The sequence below is a fragment of the Martes martes genome (genome assembly GCF_963455335.1).
Source record: "Martes martes genome assembly, chromosome: 1".
Taxonomy (NCBI): Eukaryota; Metazoa; Chordata; class Mammalia; order Carnivora; family Mustelidae; genus Martes; species Martes martes.
The window spans coordinates 115,939,753-115,962,705 of NC_137888.1; the positions used below are offsets into that span (position 1 = coordinate 115,939,753).

General features: G+C 39.0%; 1 protein-coding gene across 2 annotated transcripts in view; it reads right to left on the reverse strand.

The window, feature by feature from the left end:
• Window positions 1–7,039: 7,039 nt before the first annotated feature.
• The window catches only part of PAK2 (p21 (RAC1) activated kinase 2), a 90,765-nt gene continuing 74,851 nt past the window's right edge, over window positions 7,040–22,953 (reverse strand). For both annotated transcript variants that reach the window (XM_080827278.1, XM_080827279.1), the window contains 3 exons: window positions 20,928–21,124; window positions 10,171–10,308; window positions 7,040–9,700 (listed from right to left, as the gene is read on the reverse strand). In XM_080827278.1, the coding sequence (XP_080683404.1) occupies window positions 9,614–9,700; window positions 10,171–10,308; window positions 20,928–21,124 (422 nt within the window). In that variant the 3' untranslated portion in view covers window positions 7,040–9,613. The remainder of the gene's footprint in view (window positions 9,701–10,170; window positions 10,309–20,927; window positions 21,125–22,953) is intronic.

Genomic DNA, 22,953 nt, shown 5'->3' on the forward strand with positions numbered 1-22,953 from the left:
AAGTTTCTTGACTGGTAGGATGTTTAGCAGCCAACAACGAGATGTGGCTCTGTGGAAAACAGTTTGCCCCAAGAACTGGGGACAGCAAATGGGTGGGTACATTCCTTTAGGTGAAGTGGCACATACAAACGAAACTACTATCCAAAGAGTCTAGATTAGTATACAAGCCACAGTATGGCTTCTAGGAAGTGTCACCTTATATTAAAACTCAGGAGAATATATAGTTCTGACTCTGAACCAATGTTTCATTAAACTGGGATAAACTGAATCAAATTGTTTCACACTTTTAATCTTCTTTTCAACGTTCACACTTGAAACTATCCTACCCATAAAGCAGTTTCCAACCCAAATTTAAACTCTTTCAATAAGGGGCGCCTGGATGGCTCAGTTGGTTAACCATCTGCCTTTGGCTCAGGTCATGATCTTGGGGTCATGGAATCGAGCCCCACATTGGGCTCCCTGTTCATCTGGAAGCCTGCTGCTCCCTCTACCTCTGCCCCTTCTCTGCTTGTGCTCTAATAAATAAAGAAAATTGCAAAGAAAAAAAATCTTTCAATAAAATCTTTACCTTCTCTTTATAAAGTTTTTTGTTTTTTGTTTTGCATTACTTATTTCTAGGTACTTTATATCTTTGGTCTATTATAAATGGTAGATTTTTAAGATAACTTCAAGAGATTCTTGCATCTTGTATATTCAATGGTAAAAATACAATCCTACTAAAAGCTTACCAAATCAATAGCTGTATCATATTCCAGAACTTAGTTCAAAATAAATGTTTGGTCATAGCATTTAAAAGCTAGGAATAGGGACGCCTGGGTGGCTCAGTGTAATTTTCAAACCTGCCTTCAGCTCAGGTTATGATCTCAGGGTCCTGGGATTAAGCCTCACATTGAGCTCTCTGCTCAGCAGGGAGCCTGCTTCCTCCTCTCTCTCTGCCTGCTTCTCTGCCTACTTGTGATCGCTCTCTCTGTCAAATAAATAAAATCTTAAAAAAAAAAAAGCTAGGAATAGGGGCACCTGGGTGCCTCAGTTAAGTGTCTGCTTTTAGCTCAGGTCATGATCCCAGGGTCCTGGAATCGAGACCCATGTCAGGCTCTTCTCCCTCTACCTCTGCCCCTCCCCCTGCTTATGCTCTTTCTCTCTCAAATAAAATCTTTTGAAAAAAATTTAAAAAAGCTAGGAATGAAAGTCCTCTATTCTGCAACAAGGAAGTCTGAAAACAGTAGAATCTTAGGAATCCTGAAAACCCCACAGTAAGCACACTAGCTACCAGCTGAAGGAGTCTTCTTTTTGATGTTTTAAGAAGTGCCTAGACAGTGGTCAATGGTGATGTTGGTTAAGAGTAGTTTCAATGATATACTGAGGGGAGAATCAAAGTGGTAACAAAGAGAGGAACAGTCTCTACAAGTTTTAGTTGAGAAAAATCAAAGGGAATTTGTTGTATTAGGAAGATACGTGTGCATGCTTGTTTTGCTGAGAGTTATAGGTTGCAGGCAGAGGACAGCCAAGTAAGTCAGTGACGTGAGGATCTGGGAGGTGGTGAAATATGGAAACATGTCCTTGGTGAGGTTAGCTGCAGAGACGGAGAACATCTTCCTCTGAGACCAAAAGGAAGAAGGTAAAGATAGAAACACTTAACATTCCAGCTTTAGGGTAGAAGAAAGTGTTAAGATGATGGGATAAAGGGGTTGAGAGTCATGAGATACTCTGGAGAAAGAAAGAAGAAAAAAAAAATCTAGGACCAAAATGAATGACTGGTGAACACCACCAAGAAAACCCAGCTGAGGATTGAGAAAAATCAATGTATAAATGAGTATTTGTTTAGTGCAGCGCCAAACAGCGCAAAATTACTGTTGTTATATAAACAGCAAGTATGCACCAGACATCTGAAAAAAGTCTATGGGAAAGACAGAATTAAAAGCAAAAAAGAACCCAGAAAAAAAAACAACAAACCACAATCCAGAGATAATACGGCATGAATGCCCCCAAATTAATTTGTTGAAGTACTAACTCCCACTGTATTGGTTGATTTTGGAGATGGGAGTCTTTGGAAGGTAATTAATGGTTAAAGGACTTAAGGGTGGGGCCTCATGATGGGATTAGTGCCCTTCTCAGGAGACACCAGAGAGACTGCTCTCTCCTCTTGCACACATAAAAGGTAGGGGTCCTGTGAAAACACAAGATGATGGCTGCTGCTAAGCCAAGGCCTCAGAATGAAACCTACCCTGCCCAACATCTCAATCTTGGACTCCAGAACTGTGAGAAATAAATTTTTGTTGTTTAAATCTTTCAGGCTATTATATTTCATTATGGTAACCTGAACTAGAAAAAACTCACAATTAATACATCAGGAAAGATATTAAATTCATGAAATAAGAACAGAAAGCTATAAAAATGAAGATTAGAAAACAAGAGTGAGCTTTTGGAGATTAAAAATCTGATAGTTGAGGGGTGCCTGGATGGTGCATTTGGTTAAGCATCTGACTCTTGGTTTCGGCTCAGGTCATGATTGCAGGGTCATGAGATGGATGGATCGAGCCCCACACCAGGCTCTTAGTATGGAATCTGCCTCAGAATCTCTCTCCTCAACCTCTATCCCCTTCCACTTGTGCTCGCTTTCTAAAATAAATAAATCTTAAAAAAAAAATAAAATAAAAGGCAAAGAGGGGCACCTGGGTGGCTCAGTTGGTTGAGCATCTGACTCTTGATTTCGGCTTGGGTCATGATCTTGGGGTTGTGAGTTCAGGATCCACGCTGGGCTCTGCACTGGGCATGGAGCCTGCTTAAGATTGTCTCTGCCCATGGGGCACCTGGGGGGCTCAGTGGGTTAAAGCCTCTGCCTTTGGCTCGGGTCATGATCCCAGGGTTCTGGGATCGAGCCCCACATCGGGCTCTCTGCTCAGCGGGAAGCCTGCTTCCTCCTCTCTCTCTGCCTGCCTCTCTGCCTACTTGCGATCTCTATCTGTCAAATAAATAAATAAAATCTTAAAAAAAAAAAAAAGATTGTCTCTGCCCCTCCCTCACTTTCTCTCTCTCTCCCCTCCTCTCTAAAACAAAAACGAACAAACAACAAAAGGCAAAGAGATGGAAAAGCAGAAGAGAAAGCCAAAGAAAACAGATGATTAATGCTGGAATTCCAGAAAGAACGGGGAGGAAAAAGTGGCAATTTTTACAGAAATAATATAAGAATTTCCCAGAACTGAAGAAAAGGAGTCTATTACCAAGATGGCATGCATTATGCCCAAAGCTAATAAAAACATCTACACCCTCACCAAGGCACTTAATGGTAAAATCTCAGAAGAGGTGGCTGAAAAACGGTTACATGTCAACATACTAACAGCAATGGCAGGTATAAGACAATGAGTAGTAACTTTAAAATTCTCAAGGAAGATAATTTCCAACCTAAAATCCTGTGTTATCAATTAAATAAATTTTCTGACATACAAGTTCTTAAATATTTGACCTTTATGTACTCTTTTTCAGGAAATTAGTGGAAGACATACTTTTTTGAAACGAGGGAATAAATGAAGCAAGAAAATACGGTATCGAAGAAACAAAGGCTCTAACTCAGAAGAAAAGTGAACTTGAGTTTCAGATGCCGGGGGGTAGAATGCCTGTAGAGCAACAGTCCAACACTGCAGTCCCAGCCAAGTTCCAGGAAAGAAAAAGGAACTGTCATTATCTGAGACATTTAATTATTAGAAAATAGTCTTCAGAGGGTTTTTGCCATTTTGTGGCAAGCCTGGGATAACTTGGTTAATAGGGACATAGGACACTTTGAAAAGAACCAATAAGAAAACAATAAGAAAATTAAAAACAGGAAAAGCAAGAAATGCTAATGTAATGACAATGAATTACTTAAGTGAACAACACTTCCACATAGTCAGAAGTAAAAGCTGACTACTGGGGTGCCTGGGTGGCTCAGTCAGCTAAGCCTCTGACTTGGGTTTCAGCTCAGGTCATAATCTCAGGGTGGTAAGATCAACACCCCTACTCCCTGCCACAGGCTCAGAACTCAGCAGTAGTCTGCTTAAGACTCTCTCTTCCTCTCCTTCTGCCGCCACACCCCACACCTCTCTCTCTAAAACGAATAAATATTTAAAAAGAAATAAAATGGTTACTTGAATAAAGATTGTTACTTTTTAAAAAATAGTAGACTCCACACCCAGTGTGGAGCCCAATGCAGGGCTTGGACACTCCACCCTGAGATTAAGATGTGAGCTGAGATCAAGAGTCGGGCACTCAACCAACTGAGCCACCTAGACGTCCCCCCAAAAATTGCTACCTCACTTAAATGGGAGACTAGATGGAATGAAATGGGAGAATGGGATGGTGTGACTGTGCCCAAATTCTCAACTGTCATAAGAAATTACTAGATAAAGTAAATTGTAGAAGTGTTAAGAAATACCGGTTGAAGTATACAATTTTGAAATGTGAAGATTAGGGGCGTCTGGGTAGCTCAGTAGGTTAAAGCCTCTGCCTTCGGCTCAGGTCATGATCCCAGGGTCCTGGGATCCTGGGACCCCGCATCGGGCTCCCTGCTCAGCAGCAAGCCTGCTTCCCCCTCCCTCTCTGAGCTGCCCACTTGTGATCTCTGTCAAGTAAATAAATAAAATCTCAAAAAAAAAAAAAGAGATGTGAAGATTAATGCCTACTAAGAACAGCTCAGCGTTAAAAGTAGAATCCTCTGTGGAGTTGGACTTGGCAGTGGGAAGTTTAAAGCTGGTAACCAGCACTGTATTACAATTCCTTTAAGATTATTTGGATTTTTAATCTATGTACTTCGGTTTGTTAAAAACCTAAAAAACTAGGCCTGAAAAGACATTTCCCTTCGTTCTCCTTTTTGAAAGATAAAACTTGTTAAATAATATAGCATAAAAAAATCTCCCTAATTAAAAAATAAAAGCCACAAACTAGAGGGTATTATACTGAGGGAAATAAGTCAATCAGAGAAAAACAATTATCATATGATCTCCCTGATACGAGGAATTTGAGAGGCAAGTGGGGAGCTTGGGGAGTAGGGAAGGAAAAAATGAAACAAGATGGGATTGGGAGGGAGGCAAACAGTAAGAGACTCAACCTCACAAAACAAACTGAGGGTTGCCGGGAGTGGGGGGATAGGGAGAGGTTGGTTGGGTTATGGACATTGGGGAGGGTATGTGCTATGGTGAGTGCTGTGAAGTGTGTAAACCTGGTGATTCACAGACCTGTACCCCTGGGGCTAATAATACATTACATGTTAATTAAAAAATTAAAAAATTAAAAGAAAAAAAAAGATTCTTATTATCTCAGCAAGGTAAGCATTAGAATTTCAGGTTGAGTTACTGGAGGTATTTAAACAGACCAGAAGTATTTCTCTGGGTCTGACAGCCAGAACATTTGTAAGAAATGTATTCCAAACCTGATTTAAAAGAGGTTATGCTACCCATACATTTCTGGAAACTTTTCTAAATTGGAGCTCTGTAATACATTCAAAATAGCGCTGTGTTTAACAAATATTTATTCTTAAAAATATCAAAATACTTCTTAAAAACCTATTATCTTTATTCTTTTAAACTATTCTGATCTGAAGAAAGAACTGAAGTTTAGGAAAGGGGAAAATGAACATAAAAAAAGAGTTTATTTCTAGCCCTGAAAGAACAAAATTATTGAACAAAGTCATCAAATACAGCAGTTAATGTCAAGGTAACAATTAAATAATTGAACGGGATTAAATTAAAAATAAAAGTCAATATAAAATTTGAAGACAAAACAGAAAAGACAAACTACTTTCACTTAATTCCATTTCTATCTACCAAAATAAGGGGAAAAAAAAGGTAACACATTCCTACCAATTCTAAATATAATTCTTTGCTTTTCTTAATACAGAATGAAAATTTGTCTGACAGAATTATACATTTCTTTCTCCCTTTCATTTGGAAACATTCTAGAATGGTGAGTGAAAAGGACTTCAGCTCTCTCAAGGGCAGGCCAGTGCTTGATTCTCCCTTGTAATTCCAATAGCTACCACCGTGTCTTTCCCAAAGTGGTCAATAAATGTGTTCAGTGATTAAAAACTGTATCTGCGTATTTTTTTCCCTTTCTTACAAACCCACATATACACACCCTGTGGGAAAACTGATTTTAATTGTCCAGCTTACCTACTGTGGAAGCAATGGAAACAAGGAAGACAATCTTCATTCTATATAACGATGAAAATCCACTATAAAAAACCCAAAAGGAGGGGTGCCTGGGTGGCTCAGTGGGTTAAGCCTCTGCCTTCGGCTCAGGTCATGATCCCAGGGTCCTGGGCTCGAGCCCTCCATCAGGCTCTCTGCTCTGCAGGGAGCCTGCTTCCCCCTCTCTCTGCCTGCCTCTCTGCCTACTTGTGATCTCTGTCTGTCAAATAAATAAAATAAAATCTTTAAAAAAAAAAAAAACCCAAAAGGAGTATGAATCTGGATTTTAACCCTAATTCTACAATGGTTTTTTTTTTTTTTTTGACACTTCACTGGATATGGATCTCATTATATTTAAAATTTTTAGATTAAAAAACTGATGCAAATTCTTTAAGCACCCATTTTTTCTAGCTATACCTACAGCCCAATTAGATCTGAAATTGTTCTGGCTAGAATACAGTATATATAAACAGACATGTATTTATGTGACCCCTATAAAGAAATACTCATAGGTAGTTTTAAATTGCTTATTAAAGGCACAGATTCATTCAGGACTGGTGGTAACTGGATACATTTTAAGCAGCTTAATATTTATGTGTGGAAGGGAAGAGAATTTATACTATGTGCCAGGCACTCAACACATGAAAACATAGTTGTGTTAGCTTTGGTTTCCTACGCTACCACAACTGCTCTACTTTTTTACTAGTCTCAGGTAGGATATAATATTCACTATTTTCATGGTTCCCAGTTTTAACTGTCCCTAAAAGCAGCAAAAGGAACAAGAGGAGAAGGAAACTTTAAGACCACCAGAGAGTCTGAAATACAATAAATAAGTATTATAGTAATATTGTTTTCATAACACAAGAGGAGACTAAGGTAACTTTTAGATTTAAATGGGAATTTTCATTCTAAAGTGATGACAAAAAGGGTGAATACAAAAGGTAGTTATCAAAAAAAACATGAATCTTGATTCAGATATAATTTTTCTTTCAACAAGATCTGAACATTTTAATTTAAAATTAACTAATAAATCACAATTCCATATTGCCTTTAGGATTATTTTGTTCGAAAATGACACATTCCAGAATTAACCAAAGTATATTTCTATTACAAGTTAGTTTATCCAAGTAAGTAAAGAATAAACCACAGTGTAGCTCCCTTAACCTAGGAGTCAGGTTTTAATGACAAAGTCCGTTGCCAGCAATGGACGTGCAGGTAACCCTCAAAGTTGTTGTAAATACAAATCCCAAACTGCTTCTATAAACTGAAAAGACCTTTGTTGAGTCACAGGCATAAAAATGGGGCATTGGCACTGTATTCAATGAACATGGTCTTTATGACATAGGTATGGAAGGGCCTTCTAGAGTTGATCATGACGATCAGTCTTAGCATCTAGTTGGTTTTCTATTTCATTGGTAGCATCTTCTTTATCATAATCCATCCAAACAACTATTGACATAGAATGTTCAAATCGGAAACCCAAGAGGCACTGCAGATTTTCATCAGAAATACACCAGCCTGTTTCTGTAATTTAGTAATAGCTGCAGGTGGCCAAAATAATCCAGAGAAAAATGAAATCCAGAATCAAACTGAAAACAGAGACCATTAAGTGCTCTAGATACAAGTTTCATTATTTTACTCAGTTTTATGAAAACCTTCTTGCATTATCAATAAAAAACAGCCACTGCTATCCTTATATCTTAACACAGATGTGATGAAAATGATAGGAAATAAAACTCTATTCGTTCCCCTAATGTATCCAAAATATCAAAATTATTTTTATTCATGACCTGTACTACTGCAGGATGGCAAATAAGTGTGAAGTTAATGATAAGTGGTGGTGGGGAACAAACTGTCTGAACCAAACCAGATTTTTTTTCATTTATGCGGCTTGTGGCATGTCAGAAGGTATGACACCGCTTCCACAAGCAGAACAACAAAATATAAGGAGAGAAAAGAGACCAGAAGGGGGGTGGAGAAGAAAGGATACTCTCATAACTAATGCTACAGGTCACAGACCCTCTTCAAATTTTTAAAATAAAAAAAGTATTGCTATCAACAACCACATTTCATTTTTCTTCTCCAGTTTTTTTACACACTTATTTTTGAAAAAAAATCTAAAGTAACTCAACATCTCAAGTAATCCACGAATTTATCAAGTACTTAAGTGACTTAAGTTCTCATACATAGTAAAATCTTGGTAATGGGCTGGAAATAATGTTTATAACAAATCTCTACAGTTTACTGGTCAGAAGCTGCATCTCTATGTAACCGTCATTTCTCTTTCATGAATATAATCTTATCTAATTATTTTAGAGCTCACCGAAGTTCTAGCCTCTCACTTTGTTTCTGCTAGCTCCAAGTATTTTTCTCCTTTAAATGGAAAAAAATTAACTTTTAAATTCTGAAAATTCAATGGTTATTATATTATTTACCAGGGGAGGACGGGTGGAATAAGGTGAGAGAGGGTTAATTAAAAAACATACTAACTAAAATTACAACATATACAGAAACTTATTTCCAAAATGAAGGTAAAAGGAGAAAGGGCAAAGTAGCGGTAGCAACCAGTCACAATGCCCACGTTGGACAAGAAAGAACAAATCACTTTGGTTCCTGAAGCCCAATCTGGAGAGGACACAGTCAGAAAAGAAACAAAATTGTAAGGATGTATAATGAATGGGATTCTTTTTCTGTCTCAATGATTTAGTTATAAATATAGATTATTAGTCTCTCTATACATGTAACAAATGCCAAACAACTCACTACCAGGAAATTTCTAAAACCGACTCTTTCACATTTGTTAAAAAAGGTAAAAATCACGTATTTTTTTCTTCCCTTCCTTCAGTTCAAATTATGAACTGAAATACTACATGTAGTAAAAGCTGGTCCTAACTTCTATACATAGCTAACCGATTTTGAGCTCCTTTGCCAATATAAGGAGCTACATAGTTTTTATTGTATCTTCCTTCAATTTAGGCACAAGAAAAATTTCTCAAAGCAACTCAAAGGAGCAAGGCAAGGAAAAAGAAGGCTATGAAGAAGAGAGAAAAGACGACCAGCAGATGAAACAAATACTCTGGAAAACTCGAATCTGCCATTCAAGTATTGAAAATACTCCCCAAAGGGAAAATGAATGGGATCTATTATGATGAAGTCAGCAAAATAAAATGCAAATCTCAAACACTATAAAATGGCCCTGATGGGCTGTCTGCTGAAAGAAGTAAGGCTAGTGATTCCGTCTGCAATTCCTTTTGGACCCTATAAAGAAGGGAGTCAATAGAAAGCTGTCATTCTGTTTGCAATTTTCTCTTGGCTGTCTTCAGGAAGTAGGAGTTTGTTTTTTCCTCCATGTTATGCAGACCATTTCTTTAAACCCCAAAAGAGTAATCATTTTCATATATTAAAAGATTTCTTTTAGAAAATGGAAGAAAGAACACGAGGCCACGGCAATGACGCTAACGGTTACTCTTCATTGCTTCTTTAGCTGCCATGATCAGTGGTGTCAGACTGGACAAGGGCTTGGCCAGTTTCAGGAAGGGATGCTGCCAGAGAAGGGAGGGAAATACTTATCAGTGTCACCAGTTTAGAAGCTAAATATTTCCTTTCAATTAAGCCCCAAAGACTATTTTATGGATTATAATTTATTTAACAAACATGTATTTCAGGATGTGTATAAAATCAACATAATCAATATATCACTTTATAGTTGAAAGCAGTCCTTTTAGTTAATTTAGTATTATAAAATCTCACGTAAATGACCCAGATACCCACGCCAGCAAATGACCTTGTCTGAGAAGTGACAATATGCAAAAACTCGTATACTTGATTTCAGTATTATAGCTATTTTATTCCCAACAGATAAAATCCTAAACTACATCAATGAACAATGAACTACATCAATGAACTACTTCAATGAACAATGAAGGGTGAAATGTTATTAACCCCATGTAAACTTTGTTGGTTACTCAAAAAAATCAACTTTATCCAAAAACAGTATTACTTCCAAATTCACCTGTAACAATTCTTTGGCCGAACCCCTTTTCTCCACATCCATCTCCAAACAACGGTTTAAGAAATCCCGAAATATTGGGGAAAGTTTCTCTGGATTCTGAAGTTCTGGAGTTCCATTAGTTGCTATCAGGTACAAGGCCTAAAAATAGAAGAGTATCTTTGACATACTTAAGGCCGCACAACAAAGAGACAGCACTTTATTAAGTTTATGGATCTTTCACTTCAATTTTTTAGAGAGATTTTTTAAAGTAATCTCTACACCCAATGTGGGGCTCAAACTCACAACCCTGAGATCTAGAGTTGTACACTCACTGACTGCGCCAGCCAGGCACCCCTGGATCTTTTACTTCTTTAAAGACATTCACCAGAAATAATTGAGGTGTAGTATTATTTCTGCCCATTTGTAGCAGTTCTTTTCTCTTTACTTTTAGATGTTACAATCCCCTAATTTTTTGCAGAAATTAGCTTTATCTTTTTGGGGAGGGGTTATAAATGCAATACATGTTGATAAAAGAACTATAATACATAAGGGTATAAAGAAAAATAAGCACAATCACACTACTGACACACAGCATCCATTTGCCTTTCTTAAGATTTTATTCCAAGTCACACCAGATTTCAAAACAAGTTTTTATTTACATTCTAGTTAGTTAACATATAGTGGAATACTGGTCTCAGGAGTAGAATTTAGTGATTCAGAACGCCCTCCTTTTTTAAAACTAGCTGTACCTATATAGCTATACATGACACAGGCAGAACAGGGGATTTTTAGGGCAGTGAAAACACTGTCTTATGATAATGGATATATGTTGTTCATTATACATTTGACCAAACCCACAGAACTGTATAATACCCAAGAGTAAACCCTAATGCAATCTGCAGACTCTGGGTGATAATGATGTGCCAATGTAGGTTCTCCAAATGTAAGAAATGTACCCGCTGGTGAGGGATGTTGATAATGGGAGAGGCTCCTTACATTAATATGGTACACTGGTTACAAGTGATGAACCACTACTGATACACTTTTATTTTTACGCTATCTTTATTTATTTATTTTGAGAGAAAGAGTGAGCTAGCAGGGGGAGGGACAGAGGAGAGAGAATCCCAAGCAGACTCCCCACGATGCAGGGAGACAGACACGGGGCTCGATCCCACAACCTGAGCAGGAACCGAAAGTCGGTCGCTCAACTGACTGAGCCACCCCAGGTACCCCTACACTCTTATTTTTAAACCTTTTTGTCTGTTTCAAGTTCTTATTTAAACTCTAGTTAGTTAACATAACAATATTTGTTTCAGGAATAGAATTTACTGATTCATCACTTTCATAGAACACCCAATATTCATCACAAGTGTCCTCCTTAATACCCATCACCCACTTAACCCATTCCCCTACTCATCCACCTCCCCTCCAGCAACCTTCAGTTTGTTCTGCACAGTTAAGGGTCTCTGGTACACCTTCATTAAACAAGTCTCTGGTTTACACTGGGGTTCACACTTTGTGTTGTATAGTCCTATGGATTTTGACTAATGCATACTGTCATGCTTCTGACATTATAATATCATACAGTACAATTTCACTGCCCTAAAAATCCCTTATGCTCCACCCATTCATCTTCCCTGCCCCATCCCCACAAATACCTGGTAACCACTGAATATTTTTCCCCCCAAAGAGATATGTACTTATTTTAGAGAAGAGAGAGCATGAACAGGAGGGGGCAGAGGCAGAGGGAATCTGAAGCAGACTCCATGCTCAGTGTGGAGCCCAACGCTGGGCTATATATGATCTCATGATCATGAGATCATGACCTGGGCCAAAGCCAAGAGTCAGAGGCTTAACCGACTGTGCCACCCAGGTACCCCCTCCCACTTTTTTTTTTTTTTTTAAAGATTTATTTATTTTAGAGAGTACGACTGATCTTTTTTAGCCTCTATAGCTGGAATCATACAGTATGTAGCTGTGTTAGGCTGGATTTGTTCACTAAGCAATATGCATTTTAGGTTCTTCCATGTCTTTTTGCAGTTTGATTTTTATTTTTTATCTTTTTAATGTCATGGAATAACATTGTACCGTATGGATGTACCACAGTCTATTTGTACACTCACCCTTTTAAAATAAAGTATATTTATGTACTTCACATCTTGGCTGGTTGCTTCTGATTTGGGGCAATTATGAATAAAGATGCTATAAACATTTGTGTGTAGGTTTTTGTGTGAACACCAATTTCCAACTCATTTAGGTAAATAAGGAGCACAACTGTGAACTGCATGTCAGGAGCATGTTTAGTTTTGTGAGAAACTGCCAAAATGTCTTCTGAAGTGGCTGTACCACATTCCATTTTCACCGGCAAGGAATGCGAGTTGCTACTACTCTGCATTCTAACCAGCATTTGGTACTGCCATTAAAAATTTTTAGGCTTGGGGAGCCTGGATGGCTGTTAGTTAAGCAACTGCCTTTGGCTCAGGTGATGATCCTGGAGTCGTGGGATCGACTCCCACATCAAGCTCCCTGCTCTGTGGGGAGTCTGGTTTCCCCTCTAACTTGTCCCCCCTCATGCTCTCTCTTTCATATAAATAAATAAAATCTTAAAAAAAAAATCTCAGGCCATTCTAATAGGTGTGTATCTTACTGTTTTTTAAAATTTTGCAATTCCCTAACTGCATGGTGTTGAGCATCTTATTATATGCTTATTTGCCATCTGTATCTTCTTTTTTTTCTTTTAATATTTATTTAAGTAATCTCCATGCCCAACATGGAGCCGGAACTCATGACCCCAGGATCAAGAGTCGTACTCTTGCTCTACCAACTGAGCCAACCAGGAACACCATCTGTGTTATCTTCTTTAATTGTCTGTTGAGATCTTTTATCCATTCTTTTTTTTTTTTTTTGACAGACAGAGATCACAAGTAGACAGAGAGGCAGACAGAGAGAGAGAGAGAGAGGAGGAAGCAGGCTCCCCACTGAGCAGAGAGCCTGATGCGGGGCTCAATCCCAGGACCCTGGGATCATGACCCGAGCCGAAGGCAGAGGCTTTAACCCACTGAGCCACTCAGGCGCCCCTCTTTTATCCATTCTTACATTAGGTTATTTTCTCATTGTTGAAGTTTGAAGAGCTCTTTATATATTTTGGATAGCATCTGATTAGCAGATGGGTGTTTTGCAAATATTTCTCCCAGTCTGTGACTTGTCTTTCTATTCTTTTAATAGTGTCTTTCTCAGAAAGGAAGATTCCCATTTTCTTTTTTTTTTAGTTTTATTTATTTAAGTATCTCTATACCTGATATGGGGCTTGAACTCACGATCCCAAGATCAACAGTCACACACTCCTCCAACTGAGCTAGCCAGGATGATTCCAATTTTAATGAAGTCCAATTTAGTCTCTCATGGATGGATCATGCTTTTTGATCTAAAAACACTGCCAAACCCAAGGTCGCCTAAATTTTCTCCTGAATTATTTCACATTTCTGCAGTATAACCAAAATGCCATCAAAAAAGGGATACTGAGGCTCAAACGATCAGGATATGAATGTGCCCATTTCCTCGCTATCTGCACTTTAATGCCCATCTGGTGCTGCACACTCCCCTTTCTGCCTTCATTTTTTCTGTACCATTGCCCTACCCCTCCTCTAAACCACCCTTCCTCTAAGCACTACCACATCTACTAAGGCCTGGCTCTCCCCTGAAGGACTGCCTCATCCATAGCGCTCTCTAGGGGTCACCGTTCCCTCCTGGACTTTGCACCACTGCACCTAGAGAAGGAGGGTCCTGGTGGCTTCTCATTGCCTCTCTGAGATACCTACCCTGTCCTCCAGAACTCCCGGGCTTGCAGACTCATATCCACCACATCTACAAAACACTGTTGTCACCATCTCTAGCAGTATTCATAAGTCTCAGGGATTTCAACAGCTTGAGAGGCTGGTGAGAATTCCTTGCCCTCATCTTCTCCCATGTTCTTGTCCTTTGGCCTCCCACAGCCACACAAGCCCAGGGACACAGCCTGTGCCTCATCATCAGTACTCATGACCACAAGCCTGAAAATGCAGCCGCTCTTTACCTCCTACTTTTTTCACTCTGGGCACTCCCAACACCAGCAATCCCTCTGACTCTGCTAAACCTGAATCCCACTGATCTTCCAGTGTTCATCATAATCGCCTCTCTGATCCTCTTGACTTCACAGCATTCACTATGCTACACATTAAAACTGCTTACCCCTTGCCTGTACCTGCGCAGCTAAGGACAGTGGAATAAAAAGATACATTCCTGATGACTGGCATCATTCACCTCGTCATTAACAGGCCCGTAGGACGTCCCGCATTCCTACTACGGATTTCCCTGTTTCACTCACTCTCCCACTCTCTGCTCTCTGTTTCAGGACACTCTTGTCTCCTTAGCTCCTCTTGGCAGTGACAATTTCTTCGACTTTCCTTTGCTTTTGATGACCTCGACAGTGTGGAGGAGTACTGGTCAGTTTTTATACTGTAGAATGCCCAATATTGGAATTTGATGTTTTCCTTGTGATTACAGGCTTTGAATATGGGCTTTGGGAAGGAAGATCACAGTTAAGAGTGCCATTTTCACTGCATCATATCAAAAGTACATACTACCAAATTAATTTATGACTGTACATTCACCTTATCTGAGGTCTGTGCTTGTCAGGTTTCTCCTCTGCTAAGTTACTCTTTTCTCCACTTTTTATACTCTGCTCTTCAGAAGAAAATCACTATGTGCTGTCTATACTTAAGGAGTGGGGAGTTATGCTCTATCTGCCTTAAGGGGGAACAACCACATAAATTATTTGGAGTTCTTCTCATGAGATTTATCCCTTCTGCCCCACTTACTTATTTACTCACTTACAGACACATAAACATTATACTGTGGGTTACTATCCCTTACTACTTTATTTTGTGGTTCAAATTGCTGCATCTTTGGCCACTAGAGCTCTTTCAGTTGGCCCTTGCCCCTTTCAAGAACTCCTAAGTGTGAGCTCTTCTCTTTAATTCAGTATGACTTATGATCCTATTTTATCTCCTTAGCTGAATTTTATCAGGTGTAATTCATTCTTTATTTTAGGGCTTGCTGAAGAGGTGAGAGCATGTATCTTTCCATTTTCACAACCATCGCATCATTACAGCACTTCCCACAGACTGCATCACTCTTACGGTTCTCCCCCTCAGCTTTATGCTTTTGTCATTTTACTTTTATCTACGTTCTTTTCCTCCCCCTCCATTATTACTTTCATGTAAAGTTTTTTTTCATGTAAAGTTTTATCTTTTAAAGATATTTACATAAGGAAAAAACCTTACATATTTACTCACATAGTTACTATTTTTAGCACTCTTCGATTCTTTTTGTAGAGTGCTATTACCATTTTCTTTCTGCTTGAAAGACTTCCTTTAGTATTTCTTATATTGTAGATCTGCTGGTAATAAATGCTTTCAATGTCTGTGTCTAGAAAAATCTTTCTTTCACCTCAGTTTTTAAAAAGATATTCGCTGGCTGCAGAAGTCTTGATTTCCCCCCCAAACTTGGTTACACATATATTAGAACACTTGAAATTGTCTCACTATTGCTATTTTTCATCTTTTTAAAAATTTCATTTCTGTCTCAATTCGCTCCAAACGCCACTACCCTTAACATATGGAATGCAGTTACAAAAACTGCTTTAATGACTTTGTGTGCTCTTCTGTCAGTTCTGGTCTGCTGCAATGGGTTTTCTCATCATGGGTTGTACTTTCCGGCTCTTCTGTCTGCCTGATAAACTCTGACTGGATATTTACGTGCTTGTTGGCTGCTGGGTATTTCCATATTCCTGTAAGTATTCTTGAGTTTTGTTCTGCAACACAAGTTACCGGGGATCTCTTCAGGTCTTGTTTTTCAGATGGGTTAGCTGGGTCTATAGCAACAGGCAGTCTAGGGGTAATTATTTCCCACCAGTGAAGCAAGACTCTTTTGAGTCTTCTATTCAATATCCGTGCATTACAAGGTTTTCCACTGTGGCTGACAGAAGCAGGCACTATTCCCAGCCTCTGTATGAGCACCAAGCACTGTTTTCTTCCATCTTATATGGGTATACCCCTGACCTTGGGTAGATTCTTCAGAGATGCACCAGTGTCTGCTGAATGCTCAAGGGGACTCCATAGATTCCGGAATCTTCTATGAGACATTCTCCTCTCCTACTCTCTGCCTTGTAAACGCTAGCCAACTTGGTCTCCTCAGACTTTAAACTCCTTCTCCTTAATTCAAGGAGGCCATTGTGTCCCACCTGGGTTCTTCCTCCCTGCACGGGGCTTAAAACCCTCTCAATACATTAAGCTGCACCAATCACAGCACTCACCTCAAGCCTCTCCCACTTTTGGAGATCACTTTCTTCAGGGATGTCCAGTGTCTTGCAAACCACTGTTTCACATATGCTAATTTTTGCTGTTTTACTTTAGGCAAGGGTGGTGAATCTGATACCTGTTACTCTATCTTGACAGGAAGCAGAATTTCCTGCTTGCTAAGTTTCCAACAATTATATTCACACACTGCCAACTTGAATGATCATTTTAGTCCTCAACTTACTTGATTAGCTGTGGTTACTGACAAGCTGGTATCTCCCTTGCTTTTTGCATGGAGAATCAAGGGCATGTGTTTATTTGGTTTTGTGTACCTCTCCAGCCATTCCTCCTCATTCTCCTCTGCTGGTCTACTACATCAAGTGTTAACTATGGATCAAATGCTTCAGGATGTAAGCTGAATCTTTTCTACTGTCTGTCTATGCCTACTTGGCCTGGTGATCTTATCCAGACATATAACTTCAATTTCTGTAGCTAACAAGTCTCAATTTTACACCTCGGGCCTGATCTAGATGGCCATACCCAACAGCCTATTCAACATATTCACTTGGATATCTCTTCCACCCCCAAATTTACTTATTTATTTTGAGAGAGAGGGTGAGCACTCGAGCCCTGTGTGCAAGAGGGGAGGGAGAGGTAGAGGAAATCTGAAGCAGACTCCAAACTGAGGTTGGGCCATTGCGGGGCTAGATCTCACAATCCTGAGGATCATGACCAGAGCCAAAACCAAGAGTCGAATGCTTAACTGACTGAATCACCCAGGCACCCCCTCACTTGGATGTCTTAGTAGGCACTACAAACTTGACATGTCTAAAACATGCTAAAATGTTAACTCCTGATGTCCCACCTGCCATCCTCACACACCACTCTACTTGCAGCCTTCCCCAATTCAGTTAAGGTGAACTTGAATTTCATCATTCCAGTTGCTTAGGCCAAACTCTTAGAGTCATCTCTCTCTCTCTTTCTCTCCCAGATAGACTCTCCTTTTAAAATATATCCGGAATCCAACTACTTCTTCTACTACTTCCCACCTCTACTGATACGATTCTGGTCTAAGGTACCATTATGTCTTGTCTTCTAACTGGTTTTCTTGTATCTATCTCTGCCTCACTTGAAAATCTTTTCTCAACAGAATAGCCAGAGTGATCCTATTAAAATACAAGTAAGACCATTTAACATCTCTGCTCCAAACTCTCCAGTTGTTTGCCTGTCTTACCTATGTAGAAGCCAGAATTCTTATAAAGGCCTGAAAAGGCACTACATAGTCTGGTCCCATTTCTTCACTGATCTACCTTTTTCCTCCTGCTGTATGCTCCCTGCACACTAGCTATGGGGAAAATACTCAATGCTCTCTGAATATACCAAAAATGCCTCAGCTTCAGGGCCTTTCAGGTGCTGTTCTTTCTGACTGGAATGTTCTTCCCTTTGGTAACTCAGTATCTCTCTTACCTTCTTATGTTCAAATGTCACCCCAGTGAAGCCCTCTCCAAGCACTCTTGTAAACCAAACACTCTCTTGACTCCCTCCCTACCAGTCCCAGCACTTAGTCTCTATCACTTAATATATCATATATTATTCTTATTTTTTCTCTCTACTTTCTATGAGGGCAGGATTTTTAAAAAAAGATTTTATTTATTTGAGAGACAGACAGAGAGTGCACAAGCAGGGGGAGGGGCAGAGGGACAAGCAGACTCCCCACTAAGACTCCCCACTAAGACTCCACCCCAGGACCCTGAAATCACAAGCTGAGTGGAAGACAATTAACCCACTGAGCCACCCAGGAAACCGTAAGGGCAGGAATTTTGTCTGTAGATAGCACTTTGTACGGTGCCTACCACAGAGCAGGTATTTGAATCAGTATTTGTTAAACAAATGAAATGAGAGGGTTTTAAAAATTGTCCCAAAAGTGTTCTAAAGCTAATCACCTCTATAAAAGTACTTAATTTCTCACCTGAGCATTTTTTTTTGCAAGGAGATGAAAAACATTCAGGAAAAAGAGCATCAAAATCCAATGCCACCCAGAAAGGGCCTCTCCTACACATAACCATTAATTGGCCTCTGGAGCCCATTTTACAGGAAATCCAACTTAGTTGGAAAAAAATTAGGAAAAAGAGAGTCTGGCAGTAAGCCTACAGTCATACATGGTAATTTAAGAACTTTTAAAAATAACTGCTTCATTGAGGGGTAATCTATGTACTATAAAAATTGCCCTTGTAATGTGTGTAATTCAGTGTTCTTAGTGTATTCGTAAAGCTGTACAACCATGACAACTAATTCCAGAACATTTTTATTCCTCTAAAAAGAATACCCACGTGTACTGTAGTTATTCCTTCTTCCCTCTTCTCCTCAGTTCCTAGAAACCATTAATCTCCTATCTTTATGGATCTGCCTATTCTATTTATTTATATATATAGATAAATAAATATATCTATTCAGAGATTTCATATGCTGTTGATCCTCATTACTTGCAGATTCCTTATATGTAAACTCACCTACTCATGCTAAAATCTGTTTAACCCCCAAACCAATACTCTCAGTGCTTCTGTGGTCATTTATGGATATGCGCTGAGAGGCAAAAAGCATGGCGCTGATGTGCCCTCAGTGGTGTCCTAAGTGCAAGGAGGCTGTGATGCACCTTGTGGAGAAAACACATTTGGAAAGCTTCATTCAGGCATGAGTTATACGTATACCAGCTGTGACTTCAACATTACTCAATCAACAATATGTATGAAAATGGCTTTAAGAAGCAAGGTTATGGACTGATCAGTTGACAAAAATGTGACCATAAGCTGGGGCACCTGAGTGGCTCAGTTGGTTGAGTGCCAACTCTTATTTTGGCTCAGGTCGTGATCTGAGGGTCATGAGACTGAACCTCGAGTTGGCTCCGCACTCAGCGGGGAGTCTGCTTGGGCTTCTCTCCCTCTGCTCCTCCCCAACACTCACACACTCTGTCTGTCTGTCTCTCAAATAAAATAAGTAAATGAAATCTTAAAAAACAAATGTGACCACAGGCTTGCAGGAACCCAACCCTGTATTTCCCCTAGTAGCAACAGTTCAGCATTTAATTGGTTAATTCAGTTAACTGTGGCTTTGCAAAACCTAATTACCATGAATGACAAAAACTGACTGCCAATGGAGTCACATCATATGTGATCTTTTGTGTAGGACTTCTTGCATTTAACATAATGCTTTCAGGTTTAATGTTGTATCTGTACCTCATTACTTTTACTATGAATGACTAAATAATATCCCATTGCATTGATATACCACTTTTTTTTTAAAAATATACCACTTTTACTCACTCATTCATCAGGTGATGGACATCTGGATTGTTTTTACCTTTTAACTATTATGAATAATGCTGTTTTGAACATTTGTGTACAAGTTTTTGTGTGGATGTATGCTTTTAATTCTCTTGTGTATATACCTAGCAGTGAAATTACTAGGTTATATGGTAACTCAATGTTAACTTTTGAAGGAATTGTCCAACTGTTTTTCAAGTGCTGCATGCACCATATTACAGTTCCACTAGCAACGTATGAAGGTTCCAATTTCTTCACATTTTTCACTAACACTTATTATTGTCCATCTTTTTTGTTTTTTAAAGATTTTATTTATTTATTTGACAGATGGAGATCACAAGCAGGCAGAGAGAGAGGAGGAAGCAGGCTCCCTACTGAGCAGAGAGCCCAATGCGGGGCTCAATCCCAGGACCCTGGGATCATGACCCGAGCTGAAGGCAGAGGCTTTAACCCACTGAGCCACCCAGGTGCCCCTATCGTCCATCTTTTTTATTACAGTCATTTTTTATAGGTGTGATGTAGTATCTTTTTGGGGTCTGATTTGCTTTTCTTTAGTAACTAATGATATTGAGCCATATACGGTAATTTAAAAGTAGAAGTAGAAGGAAAAAGAAAGGAAAGACAGAAAGAAGAAGAATGAATGAACTCCTCAACTCTCCACCTCCACTGCTGAAATGCTAATTGTTTCAAGTCTACCACCCCCATCTGTAACTCAGGGCCCTCACTCTTTTGTTTGACTGTGAGCTTTAACATTGCCATCTACACAGATTTCTTATAGATGTGACCTTGTTCTCCTCTCCTGTGTACCTGGCAGTACAGAGGCCAAGGTTCAAAGCTGACTATCTGAAGAGTACACCTAGAGATACTTTGTGGAAAAGTAAACAAACTCTTACTTAAGTGCAAAATTTAATATCATACAGATTACTAAAAATCTACAAACTCTTTACCTGACACATTCAACTCAATAATCCAGAAGAAGCAAATATTTTTAGATGCAGAGACTAGGTTATATTGACTTTGTATCCTAAATTTTTGCCTAGTGGCTGGCGCAATCAGATTCTAAATAAATGTTCTGAAGAAATGTGTTTTTCTAAAAATAAGGCTGGTGTTTAATTGCTCTTACCCTCAAGGGATTTTCATTGAGGTATGGAGGCTCTCCTTCTACCATCTCAATAGCCATGATACCCAGAGACCATATGTCCACTTTAGGGCCATAAGCTTTCCGTGTAACCACCTCTGGCGCCATCCAGTATGGCGTTCCAACCATGGTACTTCTCTTGCTCTGCTCAGGGGTGATCTGGGCGCAGAACCCAAAGTCGGCTACAAAACAAAACAAAACATATCTACAGTTAATGGTGCCCATGGATACTTTTATCTAAGAGCTCATGATAGATGACTTAATTAATTACATCTGACTATTCAGCCTCTGTTTTAAAACTGTATTCAAAAACTAAACCAGGGGCACCTGGCTACTGAAGAGTCCATAGAGCATGTGACTCTTGATCTCGGGGTCGTATTCAAGCCCCACACTGTGCATAGTGCTTACTTTAAAAAAAAAAAAAGTAAGCCAGAATGGGTTTACAAGGTACAATGTAGAACGCAGAATGGGTTTACAAGTATCTTGATGATGTTATATACTCTCACTTTGTTTACTTTTATTTCCCACAAGCAAAGGCCAAATGATCAGGTGGTCTTTTATTCTAAGTAATTATCCCAAAAATTTTAATAAAGTTGAAAAAGGAAAGTTACCAAAGGTGAGCATCAAAACTAAAATTCTACAAATCAGGTAAAAAGGTCAGGAAATGGGAACTATTTCTGAAGAAAACAAACAGAAGCCAGAATTACCAAGTATCTGACCTAGCAGACGGCCTAGAAAAAGAACAGCTTTAAATGCAACTGTACCTAAAAAGGTCCTCGCCAGCTTACTCTACTCCAACCACCTCATTTTGTAACAGGCACAGAAAGCCTAGGTTAGCACTGAGTGTTAATTTAGTGGGATGAGAATCTTTGGGATGAGAATCTAGAATTTTTTCCCTCCCTTCCACAGACCCATTCTATTTCAAACTCAACTACTACTAACATTTAGGTTTGTAAGCTTTGGACTTTTTGTTATGAATTTACACAGGTACAAACATCACCTGTGAACTGAATGGTTTATTCGACCTAGTTAGGACACTGTTAAACTGCTTTTTTAAAAAAAGTAAACTCTACCCCCAACATGGGGCTTGAACTCACCACTCTGAGATCAAGAGTCACATGCTCTACCAACTAAGCCAGCCAAGTGCTCCAGTAAATTGTTTTTTTAAATTTATTTTTAAAGACTTTTCCATAGTTGTAAACATTGATCTACCTCATTACTATAACCACACAATATTACAAAATAACAAAATTATAATTTACCATTCCCATACTGCTAGACATTTAAGGTACTTTTTGTTGTTCTTTACAATGTTACAGAGAACAACTTTGTATTTACTGCTGTGCATATGTGCCATAATTTTATCCAAGAGAATACTAAGTGAGCAACTGTTCAGTCAAATCATATTTATAGCTAAAATGGTCACTTGTAACAAACTAGGTACTGTTCCAAGTATCTTATAGGAAATTAGCACACCTAATCCTCAAGACAACACTGAGATAGGTACATTTATTGATATTATTCTCATTTTACAAATTGGGAAACTAAGGCATACATATTTTTAAGTTATCCAAGATCATTCATATAGTATGTGGAAGAGCTAGGATAAAATATTATCCAAAAAAGTCTAAGTCAGCTTACATGTGTATCCTCCAAAAAAGTATGATAATGTCCATTTCTATTTTGCCTGCTGATTAAGATTAGTAATCATATTTTTGACCATCTGTTATTACCCCTTTCTTGTGGCTGAATAATCCCCAGAAGAAATATCTTAAAAAAGAGATATTGAAAAAGGAGTCAAACAATCCAACAGAACAGAAGGAAAAAATTTTGATCTGTTGATCCAAGAAATGCCTTGAATTTTGCATAGTTGGAGGAACCTCAACAGAAGTTCTTCTTGAATCCTCCAGGGGGCAGTGGTTGAAACTGACAGATTACAGCCAGCAGAGGAAAAGTCGTCCAGGACTTCTCCCCCCATGATTCTATCAAGTCTGATACAGAAGATAATTAG